Source organism: Sipha flava, unplaced genomic scaffold, assembly GCF_003268045.1.
Source record: "Sipha flava isolate LNK unplaced genomic scaffold, YSA_version1 2_pilon_pilon, whole genome shotgun sequence".
In the NCBI taxonomy this organism is placed as follows: Eukaryota; Metazoa; Arthropoda; class Insecta; order Hemiptera; family Aphididae; genus Sipha; species Sipha flava.
In genome coordinates this window covers 2,304,713-2,320,413 of record NW_020272972.1, presented here as the reverse complement: position 1 = coordinate 2,320,413, position 15,701 = coordinate 2,304,713, and the positions used below count along the sequence as shown (strand labels likewise).

General features: G+C 28.4%; 4 protein-coding genes across 5 annotated transcripts in view; all 4 read left to right on the top strand.

Moving 5' to 3' along the window:
- Positions 1 to 2,044, top strand: part of LOC112686193 (methylcrotonoyl-CoA carboxylase beta chain, mitochondrial-like) — a 2,490-nt gene extending 446 nt beyond the window's left edge. The window contains exon 2 of the mRNA XM_025558398.1: positions 1,752 to 2,044. Coding sequence (XP_025414183.1) covers positions 1,752 to 1,934 — 183 coding nt within the window. The 3' untranslated portion in view covers positions 1,935 to 2,044. The remainder of the gene's footprint in view (positions 1 to 1,751) is intronic.
- Positions 2,045 to 2,299: 255 nt separating this feature from the next.
- LOC112686156 (putative nuclease HARBI1) lies at positions 2,300 to 3,647 on the top strand (the record flags this gene model as incomplete). Its single annotated transcript, XM_025558339.1, is given in 5 exon segments — positions 2,300 to 2,739; positions 2,836 to 2,963; positions 3,049 to 3,245; positions 3,314 to 3,436; positions 3,506 to 3,647. Coding segments are annotated over 5 exon segments (573 nt in total). The 3' UTR covers positions 3,510 to 3,647.
- Positions 3,648 to 5,069: 1,422 nt separating this feature from the next.
- Positions 5,070 to 8,975, top strand: LOC112686047 (cleft lip and palate transmembrane protein 1-like protein). 2 transcript variants are annotated; one of them, XM_025558153.1, is made up of 12 exons: positions 5,070 to 5,201; positions 5,559 to 5,643; positions 6,278 to 6,441; positions 6,505 to 6,602; positions 6,671 to 7,003; positions 7,194 to 7,337; positions 7,748 to 7,886; positions 7,952 to 8,140; positions 8,224 to 8,411; positions 8,488 to 8,623; positions 8,689 to 8,804; positions 8,871 to 8,975. In XM_025558153.1, exons 3-12 carry the CDS (start codon positions 6,286 to 6,288, stop codon positions 8,956 to 8,958), a joined length of 1,587 nt encoding a protein of 528 aa, XP_025413938.1. In that variant the 5' UTR covers positions 5,070 to 5,201; positions 5,559 to 5,643; positions 6,278 to 6,285; the 3' UTR covers positions 8,959 to 8,975. The 2 variants fall into 2 exon arrangements, with proteins under 2 accessions (XP_025413938.1, XP_025413937.1); XM_025558152.1 differs by having other exon boundaries at positions 5,070 to 5,643.
- Positions 8,976 to 13,680: 4,705 nt separating this feature from the next.
- LOC112686090 (store-operated calcium entry regulator STIMATE-like) lies at positions 13,681 to 15,599 on the top strand. Its single transcript, XM_025558218.1, has 5 exons — positions 13,681 to 14,114; positions 14,440 to 14,584; positions 14,714 to 14,835; positions 14,962 to 15,158; positions 15,243 to 15,599. Exons 1-5 carry the CDS (start codon positions 14,000 to 14,002, stop codon positions 15,444 to 15,446), a joined length of 783 nt encoding a protein of 260 aa, XP_025414003.1. The 5' UTR covers positions 13,681 to 13,999; the 3' UTR covers positions 15,447 to 15,599.
- Positions 15,600 to 15,701: the final 102 nt, after the last annotated feature.

The window sequence follows — 15,701 nt, the reverse complement described above, 5'->3', positions numbered from 1 at the left end:
GTCTAGTTGGTATGTTGAAGAGGTTGATTACATAATTTCTCAACAGTTTTTAATAATTGAGAAATACTGACGATAAGTTATAAAAATAGGCAACATTTATGTACGGTATATTTGACAAAATAAAATATAGGTACGTATATTATTTTTTCTTCGTAACTCGAAAAATAATAATCGTAAATCGTTTTGGTTTAAAAAATTATCTTGAGAATTTAACAAACATTTTTTCAAATATATTTATCACTACTTAATGAAAAAAAAAAAAAATTGAAATTATTTTCAAAAACAATTTTATAAGCCCCATGCATACTACGCACATTCACCACAGTAGATTCGACCCAAGTTCACTGGTCATGGTTTCACTCAAGGGCTTGACCTTGCCATCAGTACTAAGATTCGTGAAATACATTTTCATTTTAACTTTGCACCAATTGTAAAATTAAGCAGGTAGCATATATGCAAATGATCGAAATACAGGAGACTGTTTCGCACGTTCTATGACAACATTTGCAATAGGTTTATGCACATGATGCAGAAATAAAGTACTGGGAAGTAACATAATGGGTTACAGTTCGGGATTGTATCAACTGAAATTTTAGTCATGGACATTATACGAAAATTGAAAGGTTAAATATTTTAGAATTAAACTGACAAGACAATTTTTAAAAAATGTTAACTTTGATAAGCAACATACGTTATCAGAAGAATAAATTTGGGAAAAAAAATAGGTATATTATACCAATTTTTTTTTGTTAAATATCTTACGTTTTTTAATAAATATTTTAGCAAAAATAAGAACATAAATATTTACATATTTTGACTTTATCATTACATAAAAATCTGCACCCTACTTATAATAACATTTTAATGATTTAAATTATATAGATATACATTGATGTAAAGGAAACTTTTTAGTTGGGTCCCGAGATATTTGATTGCTTAAAAAAGCACGATTTGGGTCCGCGGTTCTATAATAATACTCAAATTGGGTCCATGGTCACATTTGATACTACGTGAATTGGGTCCACGGTAGGCGCGGATCCAGCCTACCATAACGGGAGGGGCGGATTATAAATAAGTATACTCTATGAGTTGGCTGGGGCTGGCCGGCTGACGGTTGTCGTCGATCATACGGTCACAATAATATTGTTTTTATCGAAAATTCATTAATTTATGTTATAAAAATAAAAGACGAAAATTTGTAATAATAACAATATATTATAATGTTATTACGTAAGATAATGCAATTTAATAGTACATCAAATTAAATTAACACAATTTGATACAGCCAACGGGGGGTCGCCCCTATCCCCCCCCCCTGGATACGTGCCTGATCCACGGTTGATTTTATCTTGTTTTTATCATAACTACCCAACTCAAGTTTTCCTAGTGAAAAATGTGCTTTTTAAATTTCTCCGTAATTTAAACTATATAATTATAAATAAACTATTAGTGATAAAAATAAAAATAAATTAAAATTTGATCTAAAATCAATTTAATAATAACTTTTTACACAGAAAAAAATTCTAATTGAATAATAATTTTAACATTTTAATAATGTTATACGGTAACCTTGCGTTTATTTGGTCGACACTGGTGGTGGTTATTTGAAAAAACAGGCAGAGAACATTTTGGGAGAATATTTTTCAATGAAGCTATTATGTCTTCAAAAAATATTACTCAAGTAAGAATGTTAAAGTTATCCAATTTATAAAGTTTTACTTAAAAGAGTTTAAATGACATCAATGTTTCAGGTAGCCGTAATGATGGAGAGCTGTACGGCAGGCGCTGCTTACTTGCCTACTATGGCTGATGAGAATGTAATTGTGAGAAATATCGGAACAATTTTTCTTGCTGGTCTTCCGTTAATAAAGGCTGCGGCAGGAGAAGTCATGTCTGCCGAGGATTTATGTGGTGCGAAACTTTATTGCTCGTAAGACTTATATTTTTATGTTGAATACAATATCATTTTAAATGATGAAGCGTTAGATATGCGTGTCTTACTAACTTAATAGTTTACAACAGATAATATCATGGAAAAAGCAATGATTTTTTTCGTCAATCGAATAGTGTATTGAAAATTACTTTATTCGATGATCAACATTCGATAGTCGTTTGAGAATACGATAGATCGAATATTCTGTGTCGAATGAACTTTTATGATCGAATAGTGTCAATCGAACTATTCTATTCGATCATCACTTTCGATGCATTTGAGAATAGGCCTCCAGGAACCGTGGCCATCCGCATATTAAACAGAAGGTAATCAACTGCAATCGCTCATCGTTCATGTCCGTCTCCTGGGGGTCTATTCTCAAACGTATCGAACCACGCTTTCGATCAATAGTTGATCGAAAACAACTTTGATTTCGATTGATAACAAAAATACTATTCTCAAACCGCTTTCGATCATTAGTTCGATAGGAATATTCGACAATATACAACGATAGTGAATTTGGTGTCGAAAACTGTTTTCGACACACAATTTTCACTGTAATCAACTAATTTATCAGTTTTTTCAATTTATTGTTCGTACTTGTATCGTATTTAGTACTATAATCTATAATTAATAATTAAAAGAGTATAGTTCGCGAACGAGAATGAATGTTTAAATATTTATCATGGCATTTGATGACGATTTTGAGATTTACAATATAATGCAAATTAATGAATTAGAAATTCAAAACGAAATTAATATTACTAATGAAGTAAGACGAGTTATGAAACAAGAAGATCCTTTTGGTAAGTTTTTATTTTATATATATATATTTAGTTATAAACAAATATATAATTGCTTTCCAAAAAATTATCGATCATTATATACATTTAATTTTTTAGCACTCTCTGAACAACAGTTTATTGGTACTTATCGTTTAAGTAAGGTGCTTGTACAAAAGTTAACGGATGAGTTAAGTCCTTTCATGTCAAGTCCGTCAACAATTGCTGGACTAAGTATTCAAAGAAAGGTTAGTAATAGAAAATAATAGGTACATACAAATTTAAAATTTATTTTTAATTGATTTAATATTTTTTATTTTATTTTTTTGCTAGTTATTAACAGCTCTCAGATTTTTTGCAAGTGGAAGTTACCAGCAAGATATAGGGGAACACAGAGGTGCTACTGTAAGTCAAGCTTCAGTTAGTAGATGCATTACTGAAGTAGCTAATGCTTTAAATGTTCCAGAAATACTTAATAAATATAAACATTTTCCGAGTACTATTGATGAACTCAAAGAAGTTCGTTTAGGGTAAAAAATGTTTTTAAAAATCCTAATATTATAACCCTTATTATACTTATATTAATTTTAATGCTAAGGTTTTATGAAAAATTTGGAATACCTGGAGTCGTTGGTGTCATTGATGGGACTCATATTGCCATTGTACCACCTAAGTCTGACGAGCCTATTTATCCAGAACATGTATATATTAATAGAAAAGGGTATCACAGTATTAATACACAATTGGTATTTGGTCATTTAAAGCATGATAATATTATTTAATATTTCAGATAAAAAATATTGTAAATAAAATAATTTATACTATGTTTGATAAAGATTTGTGATTCAAACCTCCAAATTTTGAATATATGTGCCAAATTTCCAGGAAGTACACATGATAGTCATATTTGGCGTCTAAGTCCTGTATTAGGATTGCTAAGACATTTAAATTTAAATGGACATACTTCATATTTTTTATTAGGTACATTTTATAAGATTATAAATTTAATGTATTGATTAATTTATTAGAAAATATTATAATTCTTAATTTTTTAAAATAGGGGATTCTGGATATGGTTTGAGCAGGACCACTGCGGCGATCGGAACTGAAAAACACATAAATATCATGCATTTCAAGCGCGGAGGCTCTATCGATCGAACGTCGGACGCGAACACTTCTCGACGGAGCAGAAACGTCGTTACCCGTTCGCAGCGCATTATTGCCGTACCATACGGCGAGTTACGGTACTGTCGTGTAGATCCGTTTACCTGATAGTCATTTCCATTTTCTTGAGATGAGTTGATGTTGTTGATGTTGTTGATGGTATTGATAAGTTTACACATGAGATATCTTGACGCAAAATCGTTCTGCTGTTACGCAAGGCAATGTCGAATGTTATCGTAATCATTTATTCAACAGTTATAATAAAGTTGAAATATATTTGCCGGGTAACGTTTAAAATAGGTTACATAATCCATATCGTAAACGGCCAGTGTAGAAAAAATACACAACTTGAAATCAAATTTATTAGTTACCTAAATAATTATAAATAAAATGTTATTCTTTCTGCATATAATACTAATGTATCTATGGAATTCCATGATCGGAATCACAAAGATGTACTAGATGTATTTGTAAAACAGGATGCAAAAATAATATATGTACTTATAAAAAAATTAATATTTTATGCAATTCAAATTGGCACGATATAATAATACAATAAATTGTGAATAATAATAGTTATGTATAATTATTACGAACCTAATTTTAATATTTCGCTAAACAAAAATATCTACATTACATATCAGTATTAAATATTAATAATATTAGGTAATTTCCTATTCATAGTTGTAAATGTGCTAACAAAATATTCGATTTTCACAACATTCCCTATGTTGTCAATTAATGCCTAGGCATTGATGATATCATCTATTAATGTTAAGCATTTAAAATATTAGCTAAGCATTTTTGTTATTACCTAATTTACATATTTTACGATAACATGTATAATATATATATACTCAGTATATATTAAATATTAATTGTTGAGTATTATTTTATTTCAACTATTTTGCACGGGGCCCCGCAATTTGTAACGCCGATCCTGATTGATTGAGAGTAATACTCCAATATAATGGGGGAAAAAATTACTCCTTAATTCTGCATTTGATGCGATGGACCAAATGGCGTTAGTTAGTAGTAAATACGTGTCATGTACTAGGTTTAATATATATTTATTATACACGTACTATTAGGTAAATAATATATAAAAATGCTTGGCCACGCATGACAAAATATACATAATATGTTATATACATTATATATACAATATAGTATATTGTGCCACGTATATTACTGACAGTTAGTGATACGAGTTGTAGGAAATTTAAAAACATCTATCTGCAACCTTCGAAAATGGAAAAATAAAAACGATAAGTTCAGATATATCGCTCAGATCCATTCATGTGAAAAATGAAGATATACCGGTATAAATTATTTTATAAAGACCAAATAGCTATTCGCAATTGACTGATACCGGCATTTAGATGATAAGACGCGTTTCATAAAAATGTTGAACGTTTTTCGTTGTTGATCTCTGTTAAAATAATTCTTAAATCATTTGCATGGCCCTAATAAATTTAACTATAGATTTTATTTATTGAAATTAAACTATTCATTGTAGTCTATGGTTCATCAGTTCTTTGAAATTTAAAGTGTGCTTTGCTCAAACATTGATCCTGAATACAATTTTAATAATATGCAAATTTCTTGGTGAATTTTAAATTTACCTTAGTTAGTACTATAATTGGCATATACCTATTAAAGTATTAAACCAAATTTAGATTTTCAAGTTTATAACCAACTCTTATGTTGTGACTATTGGTTAATTCAACAAATGAAGTGTAAGAAGTAATTATAATTTTATTTGTAAGTATACAGTTATATATCATTATTTATTTTTAAATATTTATCTGTTTGTTTAAAGTTAAAAATGTACCAATAATTACTTTCAAATCCATCCTAATAAGGATTTTTATAAAAAATTAAAAAGATTTACATTAACAAAGATCAATATCAAAACATTTTCACTCTTTAAGTAGGTATTTAAGCAGTGGCATAACTATCATTGGGCAAAATTGGACATTGCTCGGTGCTCCAGAGCACAGTGGGCCTTGAACACTTCTGAGACTATACTTCTGTAAAATAATTGACAATATTGATGTATTTAACAGTAAATTCCCTAATCATTTGTGATAATTCCAATTCCAATTAGTATTAAAGTAGAATAATAATTCATGCAAAATGCAAAATGTTTTTAGTAATTATAAACATGATTTTATTTTTATCTAGTATATCAATTATTTCCTTTTATCATTTCTTTTAAAAAAATAATATGATGTGTTACTTTCATATAAAGATAGTATTAGTTAGGGTTCCTAGTTTACATTCTTATGTAACTACGTTACTGAATAGAAACATATCTTGTCATTATTAGAACCTTAAATCTTAGCATTTTATAATTTTCAATAATATGTGTATTGTGTAAAAACTGTTTTTTCAGATTTCACCATGAAATTGCCCTCGTTTACTACTATTGTGTCAGTACTATTTATATCGTACTTGGGTAATCTTTTTTACTCAATATGGGTAATGGTACAACCTCCAATATGTACTAGTGAAGGTCTATGTTTGAAATCCTACTTGCTTAGGAAACCTAACTTGGAAGTATGTATTTATTTTTTAATATATTTAAAATTAAATTACAATGTTTCTTTTTTATACATTTAGCTGAACATATTTGTTTCTTCACATTCAAATCCTAGAGGATCAGAAGTTATATTTGTAAACAACTTTCCAATTCCTAATTATAATGTTTCTTATGAAAGGTAAAAATATAATTCATATACTTAACCTATTTTGAAATATAATAATAATTTTTATTTTATTTCATAAGAATGATGTCTGTTCAACTACCAAAAATCACTAAACAAAATGGAACAATGTTTGCTCATGTATTTTTAAGTAAAACTCAAGAAAAACTGAGTTCTAGTGATAGATGGACTATATTATTAAGTGATCCAGAGACGGTTTATACTTTAGTACCAATGTCTATTTACAAAGAACCTGAATATAAAGTTTTTCAATTGTTACAAGATGGTGAAAATGTGAAAAAAAATGTTGAAAAACCAATAACACATGTAAAGGCTGTATTGCCAGTCAGCATGTTAACAGAACCATTACATATATCCCAAATACATTTACCTAGTGATATTTTTCAATATTTAAGGTAAAAATATTGTATAATTAAATTAACTATAAAAGTCATATATAAAAAAAAAATGATTTTTATATTAGATTTAATATCTTTATATATTTATTCAGAGTTTATGTGTATGTGGGTACTTAAATCAATTATGTTATTTTCATTAAATTATCTATTTCATCAATTTAATAATAAAAAAAAACCACATTTTCAGATTTTATAAAAATAAAGAATATTTGCCTATATTCTTGCACAACTCTCTCCAAGATCGTTCTTACAATGTTACAAAAATTGATAAAAATACCTTACATGTACCCATTTTATTACGTTATGAACCATTAAGTTACACAGGACTAAGGTAAAAAAACATTTTTTACACTATAAGTTATTATATTTCTAATTAGTAATATTGCTTTTTAATTAAATATATGTGCATTCATCAGATAAGTAATAAACAAATTAAAATATATTGTTTTGAATTTTAAATTGTTTAGCACTTTATGTAATATGTAATGATCACCAGTTAATATCCCTATGTTTCCTTATGTATATAACTTTGTACATTTATCAAACTTACATATAAGATGCTTGTAAATTAGCTTTTAACTTAATAAACATTTAATACTTACTTAGTTTATGAAAAACAATTCATTAAAAAGTAGAAATATACATATAAATAGAAAGTAAAAATTGTATAACAACTTGGACATAAATATTAATTTTTATTTATCCAGTTATTGAACAGTTTATGAATTTTATTTATTGTAGGATATTAACACAAACTCAATTGGCTATGATTACAATGCAGCAATTTGGATTCAAAAATAAAGATATTGATGAAATCAAAGCAATCTTTGATACCAATCATTATTTACTATTGATTTCAATTATTGTCGCTTTTGTTCATGTAAAGCAAAAATTGATTAATTTTTTTATGATTGATGAAATAAAAGAAAATTATTTTTATTACAGATATTATTTGATTTCCTGGCCTTTAAAAATGATATATCATTTTGGCGATCACGAAAATCAATGGCTGGATTATCATCTCGTCTTGTCATATGGCGTGCATTTAGTCAAAGTGTTATATTATTATATTTGTTTGAAGAAAAAGCTTCAATGTTGATCATTGTACCAAGTGTCATCAGCTCTATCATAGAAGTAACTATAAATTATATTACATTTTATGTATGTACAGTTAATCTTAATATATTTTTATTAATTTGTTAATAATAATTAATTAGATTTGGAAAGTGTTTAAAATCATACCAATTGATTGGAAAAATCTAAAATTAAAAAAATTAACTTTAAATCGTGTTGAAGAAGATACTAAAAAGTTTGATGCTGAGTCTATGAAATATCTTTCTTATGTCTTGTATCCTTTATGTGTTGGTGCAGCTGTCTATTCACTTATCTATGAACCACAAAAAAGGTCTGAACTTATAAAATATTTTAAATATTGAATTTGATTTATCTATATCAGTTTTTAAAATATAATATCTTTATAGCTGGTATTCTTGGAGTATTAAAAGCCTGGTCAACGGAGTTTATGCATTTGGTTTTCTTTTTATGTTACCACAACTTTTCATCAACTATAGACTTAAGTCAGTAGCGCATCTTCCTTGGAAGACATTTATGTATAAGGTAAGTTTTTTAGACCTTTTTATTTAAAAACACAAATTATTTAAAGTAAAAATTATGTTATATAGGCATTTAACACTTTCATTGATGACTTGTTTGCTTTCATTATTCCAATGCCAACTGCTCATCGATTAGCTTGCTTTAGAGATGACATTGTTTTCCTAATTTATATCTACCAAAGATGGTAAAAAATATCATGAATTACGATGAAAAAAAAACATCACTAATCATTTATATTTTGTTATGCTAGGTTGTATCCTGTAGATCGTAGTAGACTTGATGAAGATATTGGAGAACTTGAACCATCTTCTCAGGAAGTAAAAACAAAAACTGATTAAATAATATTTCAAAAAAATACTTTTATAATTGTTACTTTTTAAATTTTACATTAAAAATGACATACTGTTTGAAAAATGTATTTTTACTTTATTCTTTGTGATACAAGCAGAAATATGAATATCTGTATTGATGTTTTGTGTACTTAGGTAATTCGTCATACTATTTATAACAAGCATTAGTTCTTTTTTTAATAAGATTTGTATGAATACAATTCACACTTTTTTACTAATATTTTTATTTTAAATATTATATTTTGATATTTTGTTAATGATTCAGAAATGAAATTTGGATGTTTTATAGTTAATGGTTAGTTATAGAAATATTTATTTTATTTATAATAGTTTTAAATCTTTTAATTTTAGCACTTAAATTAGCAAAATTGTGATATTTGCATAATGAAATTATGTTTCTATAAAAGTTAGATTATACAAGTTTTATAAAAAGTTGACTTCAAATGTATTTTGTATAAATAACCTTTATTTTATTAAAGTTTTGAAATGTATAGCTGCAACGGTACAAGCTACTTACATAAAACAGCTCTTATCTGGGGTACAACACTTGTGAAAAATAATACTTTACACCATCAAAAAAATACGATACAACAGTGTAGAGTAGTGTTTTAGGCATAAAATACCTAACCAGAAACCAAAAATGCGACTCTACGCTGATGATAGATAGAGAATTGATCAATCAGAGTAAAGAACTTATATGAAACCAGTATAAATACAGGTCCATTCTTCATTCAACATCACTAAATCATAACATATAACATATCTACATCAACTTGTTATATCGTATTCTAATGTTGAACTATGTTAATCTTGAAAACACTTTTTTCAACTGCACAACAATCAACAAGTCGATAGACACTAGTTGTTTGCCATGGACAAAAAAAAAACAAAGAAAAGAAAGCCAACAAGATCCAGTTCTCGAGAACCCTCTTATAAAAAAAGGAAACAATATGAAGAACCTTCAAAAGTGAAACGGATCTCTACAACAGCACCTCCAGCTCAGAATTTCTATTGTTGACGTCAAAAGAATACATATTCCACCTATTTTTACTAAACTCACTCCAAATATCACATGGTGTGTACTTGCAAAAAAATTTTATAAAACTATAGGTCTCGATCAAGACCAAAAATCGCCACTACTAAATTTAAACCTACTTTATACAACTCATATATAATTCATAATAATTCATTCTCTCTACACTCAAACAATGCACAGAATTTGCTGCAAAAGACGCAGTTATCAACACTATTATGTCGATAATTGAAAATATTTTTCTCAAACATGATGGATAAATTCCGCATTCTATTTTGGAATTGCAATGGTGTCGCCGGAAAAACTCAAGAACTACAAGAATTTATAACAACGCAAAAAATCGGCATAATTCTTCTCGGGGAAACACACATTCAACCGTACCAAGCTATTTCACATACACATCAGACCGTGTATCAATATCAAACCGTAGACCATTGGGCGCAACAGCTTTTCTCATCAAACGTAAAATCACTCATAGGGACGTTGCTATACTACCGATACTAATAAAGTATCGATACTTTTCTTTCGATACAAGTACATTTTGAATCGATACCATGGTTTTGATACTTTACTAATATCGATAAAAAAAGTACTCGAATGTTTGAATAGTATTGTGCAATAATTCTTTTCTAGTAAAACGGTTTGCGTGCGAGGTATATGATTTGTTTACATAGATTAGTCATTACATTATAGTCTATGTTCTATACGATTATATTGTTATTTCCACGGACCAGAAACTACAGTCTACAATACAATAGCGTTAGTAGGTTACCTTTTAATCGGAAGGATTATTTTTTATTGGTCGTTTTTATATTTTACTTTTATCATTATTTTAATTCTATTTGATACGACGAAGTAAAAGGATCAATACTTTTTTCGATGCTTACTCATATCGGTCTTTTCGTTTCGATATTTTCATTCGATTCGATACCACGTCCCTACTCATGAACATATCAAACTCAATACCGAAATAGAGTAAACAACAGTAAATATAAAAATAAATAATCACGTAACGCAAATGTCATCAGTCTACAATGATCTCGACATCCTTACAAACTATATTACCCCTTCGTAGTTGCAGGTAACCCGAATGTAATAGACAAAACTTGGTTTTGCCACTTCAACAAACCTGAAAATTACAAATCAATCTCTTTCCTCTGTAGATACATTCAATAACTTTTGAAAAATTTATCCTATCAAATCTGAAGAAACAAACTAAAATCAGACCGTAACAACACGCTTTTAGACCTTTTCATTCAACTACTCTCCAATTAGTAAAACTATTCGACGGACTAACATCAAAAACCTCACGTAAAAAAGACCAGTCGCCATTTTCCTCGATATAGAAAAAGCGTTTGCCCGTATTTGACATGACACTCTAATTTCCGAACTCCACTCTTACTCAGACGCTCTAATAAACCTAATTTAACTAGCGAAGTTATTCTAATCAAATCACTCCTTTATAGTCAAAATATCTGGTGACTTATCGTCTAACAAAAAGATAGAAGCAGGGGTACCTCAAATATCATGTTTGTCACTTACATTGTATACTTTTTATATTAACGAAATGCTATCATACGGAAATGTAAAAACGGCTGTTTTCGCTGATGATACGATGTTCTACATAGCAGGAAAATGTGTGAAGGACTCAAAAATAAACTTACAGCGACTTGCTACATTACCTCATCGTGACTCAGTTAATGGTAACTATCGTTAAACGTCAACAATACAAAAGCAATAATTTTCGGGGACAACAGAAAAAAAGCCAAACCCTATCACTTTTATGGGTCATCCGGTTACTTAGTCAAACAAAGTCAAATACTTAGATATTTCCCTGGACAGGAAACTAAAAATGAACTCCCACATCCTAAAAATTTAAAAAAAAACAAAAGGAATGCGTGTTGCCCTATTTCCAGTTATCAAACACAAATCACCATTACCATTATCCTCAAAACTGGCAATCATCAAGATTTAGATTAGACCAATTTTATTATATGGTGTGGCTGCATGGGGGTCACAACTATCAAAACTCCAAATGGACCAAACTAGATGCAATGTAAAACATTGTTCTAAGATCAGTCACCAACTCAAGTTAGTTCGCAAGAAACAGCGTTACACGGGACTTAGCTAACATCAAATCCACCAAACAAGAGGCTGAAATTGCATCAAAGAACTAATTCCATCGAGGACCATTCACTATACCCTCTTCTCCAAAACCTTTGTATTACTTTGGAAAAACTTAATCAAATTAGAATCTGATAGCAAAATGATTGCTAATCCATAACGAATTCAAGAACAAATTTACAAAAGAGTATGAGAGGTTGTGGCGGTTGAATGTTCTAGAATATTCGGCCGCCTAAGCATCGGAAAGATTCCTTATTAAATGCACGGAAATATACGGACAGTCGAACGTTCTAAAATTTTTGACCACCCCAATGATGAGAATCTTCGAGATACAACCTAGAAAAGTATTTAAGGCTGAAGCAGTTTCGCCCTCGACACAGTTCAATTTTCCAATTTCGTTGGGACACGCCGTGACGGTTACTTGCTTGTTATACACTCATCTTTATGTATATATTTTTCTTTACCTTTATGCAGTTTTACTTCTATATAACTATTTATTATTTAGTATAATAAGTCACTCCATCTTTAACTTTCTTTCTTTATTGTTCATTCTACTTACATCTATTCATATCTTTATAACGGAAAGTAGAAGCAAGTCATTACAATACTACGAATACGATGATAACAACGACAAAGATCCGGTGACGATGGTGAATCACGAAAATAACGATACAATGTAGACCGTTCACGATGTGAGTTACACTAAGATATAATTTACCATTTAACAACTAAGTATACAGTGATTATATGAGATAAATTATGAAATGTTCGTAAGCAATTAATTAAGGAGTTTGAAAATAGCGATTAAGACAATATCATCTCAGTAAAATAGTAATTGCCTCAATAGCAAAAGATTTCTGATGTAATTCCCAGTCGATTTCTAGCTAATCAGTAATCCAGTTATTGAAATAAGAGCCTTAGATCCAATTGTGGGACTATCAGAGTGACAACAGTTAACTAATATAAATATAAAGCATATAATCAATATTTTGGAGTAATAGTTGAGCAGTAAATCCTACATGAAATTTTTTTTTAGGGAGGTTGTGTGCGTATAATAATTTCTTATGAAGAGAGATGCAGAAGTATGCTATTTTCTACGCAGAAGTATGGTAAAATGTTTAATGAAGGGAGGCAATTTGCGGAGAGGTGATATTTTACCCCTCCCCCGTCCATAAATTTTCACACCTACCAGAATGGACACACTTAAAAAAATTTTCAAATTTAAGCTAAATAAAGTTTTAATATTATTTCAACAAATAAATATAAATATTTTATTATTTAAATAATTAATATTTTCATGTTGTATAGTAATTAATTAAAAGACATTTTAAGTATAGGAAAAAAAAGTAGAAATTAATATAATCAAATATATATTATTTGGTATCAGACAAATTTAAATTACTAACGGGGCAAATGTTCCATCTATTTCTATAAGTCCATCTTTATATATAAGTTTTTGATTTTGATAACAAAATGATAAAACTCTGATAAGTTATCTATATTCCCTATACGCAAACAAATTGATAAGACAGTAGTATGATAACACTTAGCAAATGGACTATTTCAATACATATCATTTCTTCTACTAGTTTTAAAAGCTATGATTCCTATGTAATATTAATGTTGCCGATGACTTATTTTTCAAAGTGATAACAGTCTCCCGTACACTGTGGTTGTTAATTTTTGATTTAGATTAATCCAAAAGCTAAAATGCATCAATTATGATTCACTATATATTTTTGTACTTCAATACTCGAATTTTTTACAATTATTCGCCCATAATTCAATATTTATCTCTCATAAGTACCCATAAAAACTTTAGTATCGAGGTAAATTTCAAATTCTAATTAGGAAATTTACATATGTATCATAATGGAAGTTATATTTGATGAATCAGATGTGCATTGCAAGCCAAATGCACTTGTTGGAAATTTTGGATGGTTTTTGCAGGGTCTATTGGCTACGCTGGCATTTCTTTGTTTGATTGGTAAGATATTATAATTTTTATAGTATATATGTGTTATCAAAAAGGAAATTTATAATACAAGTTTTATTACACTTGTTTAATTACTATTCTTAGAATTAAAATTATTTGAGTTTTTATGAACCTAGGTTACATAAAATGTATGTAATCTGTAGTCACTCCTGTGTTATATAATCTAGATACTGATGTACTTCTAAAGAATCCTTTTATGGTTTCTTTTCAATTGATTTTTGTCATGCATTTCTATTTCATTGTATAACACTGTAAATTACTAAACTAGTGACTTTACTAATACTAATTTATATGATTTGTATATGTTTATAATTAGTAAAACGATTTTGTGAACCTAAGTATGATCGACGGCCTTGGAAAGTATGGTTTTTCGATACTTCTAAACAAGGTATGGGATCTTTACTTATGCATTCAGCAAATTTATTTTTGGCTGGCCAAATAGCAGGTGATCCATGCACTTGGTAAATTTAATATTTACATTTTATAAAAGAATATACATTTATTTTTATTTTAAATTTACAAATTCATAATAATTATAAATTATACTAGTAATATGTTTCAATTACTGAAAATTAAATTTTTTTTTTTAGGTATATGATACATTTTTTATTGGATTCATCACTTGGTCTTCTATTGATATTTTTTGGCATACGATTTTCTCAACATATTGCACGAGTTAAAAATTTGGAATCATTTAATTTTGGAGAATATGGTAGACTTCAATTGATTGCACTAATAAAAAGATTTATATTATTAAAATTGTTTCTAGAAATTTATACTATTGTTAAAAACTATAATAACCCTAGCAAACATAATAGCATACATTTTTTTTTTTTAGGAAAACCAGAATCTGTTAGAATTTGGCTTATTCAATGTGGTTTATATATGTCACTTTTATGTTGCGTTAAAATTTTTATTACATTGTTAATTTCATTAGACATATGGCAAGTAATCACAAAATTTATAATGTCACCCTTCACTGACCCAAGGACTGAATTAACTATAGTCATGCTTATCATACCTTTATTTATAAATGTAAGTCTTGGCTTCAATATTATTTTTTCACTGGTATGACTTTTTTTTAACATTTATAAAATAATATATATTATTTAAATAAAGGCTCTCATGTTTTGGGTGACTGATGACATATTAATGCATAGAAGTCGCCATCGAATTGGTTTGTTACGTCGCATAAAAATACAATATCATAAAGTTCAACAAAGTGGTCGGCTTGAAGATTCTGCTGCTTCTGATGATGAAGAATTGCTCAATATAGATGAAACATCTACAATTCTACGACCTAGTGGAGTTCAGGGTTTTTAAAATACTTATGAAATTTTTTTATTTTAAATATTTATGCACTATTAGATAAGGGTATCTCATGAGGACTTTTACTTTGAAGAAGAAAGTTAAAATACTTAACTATTTTAATTTAGTAAATATTTGTGGGACACCCTATACATTTAAATTTTTAATTATATTTGACATTCCTTGAATGTATATTATATATTTAATATTGTAAATATTATACTATTTACAGTATTTATTGTTATTTTTTACTACGGTATAAAAGGTGTA

Excerpts from the sequence above, each read along its gene's own strand:
- LOC112686047 (XM_025558153.1), top strand. The coding sequence starts at position 6,286 with ATGAAATTGCCCTCGTTTACTACTATTGTGTCAGTACTATTTATATCG. Across the intron at positions 6,442-6,504 it reads TTAGGAAACCTAACTTGGAA|CTGAACATATTTGTTTCTTC; the intron begins GTATGTATTTAT and ends TTATACATTTAG. Across the intron at positions 8,141-8,223 it reads TCATCAGCTCTATCATAGAA|ATTTGGAAAGTGTTTAAAAT; the intron begins GTAACTATAAAT and ends ATAATTAATTAG.
- LOC112686090 (XM_025558218.1), top strand. The coding sequence starts at position 14,000 with ATGGAAGTTATATTTGATGAATCAGATGTGCATTGCAAGCCAAATGCA. Across the intron at positions 14,115-14,439 it reads GGCATTTCTTTGTTTGATTG|TAAAACGATTTTGTGAACCT; the intron begins GTAAGATATTAT and ends GTTTATAATTAG. Across the intron at positions 14,836-14,961 it reads ATTTAATTTTGGAGAATATG|GAAAACCAGAATCTGTTAGA; the intron begins GTAGACTTCAAT and ends TTTTTTTTTTAG.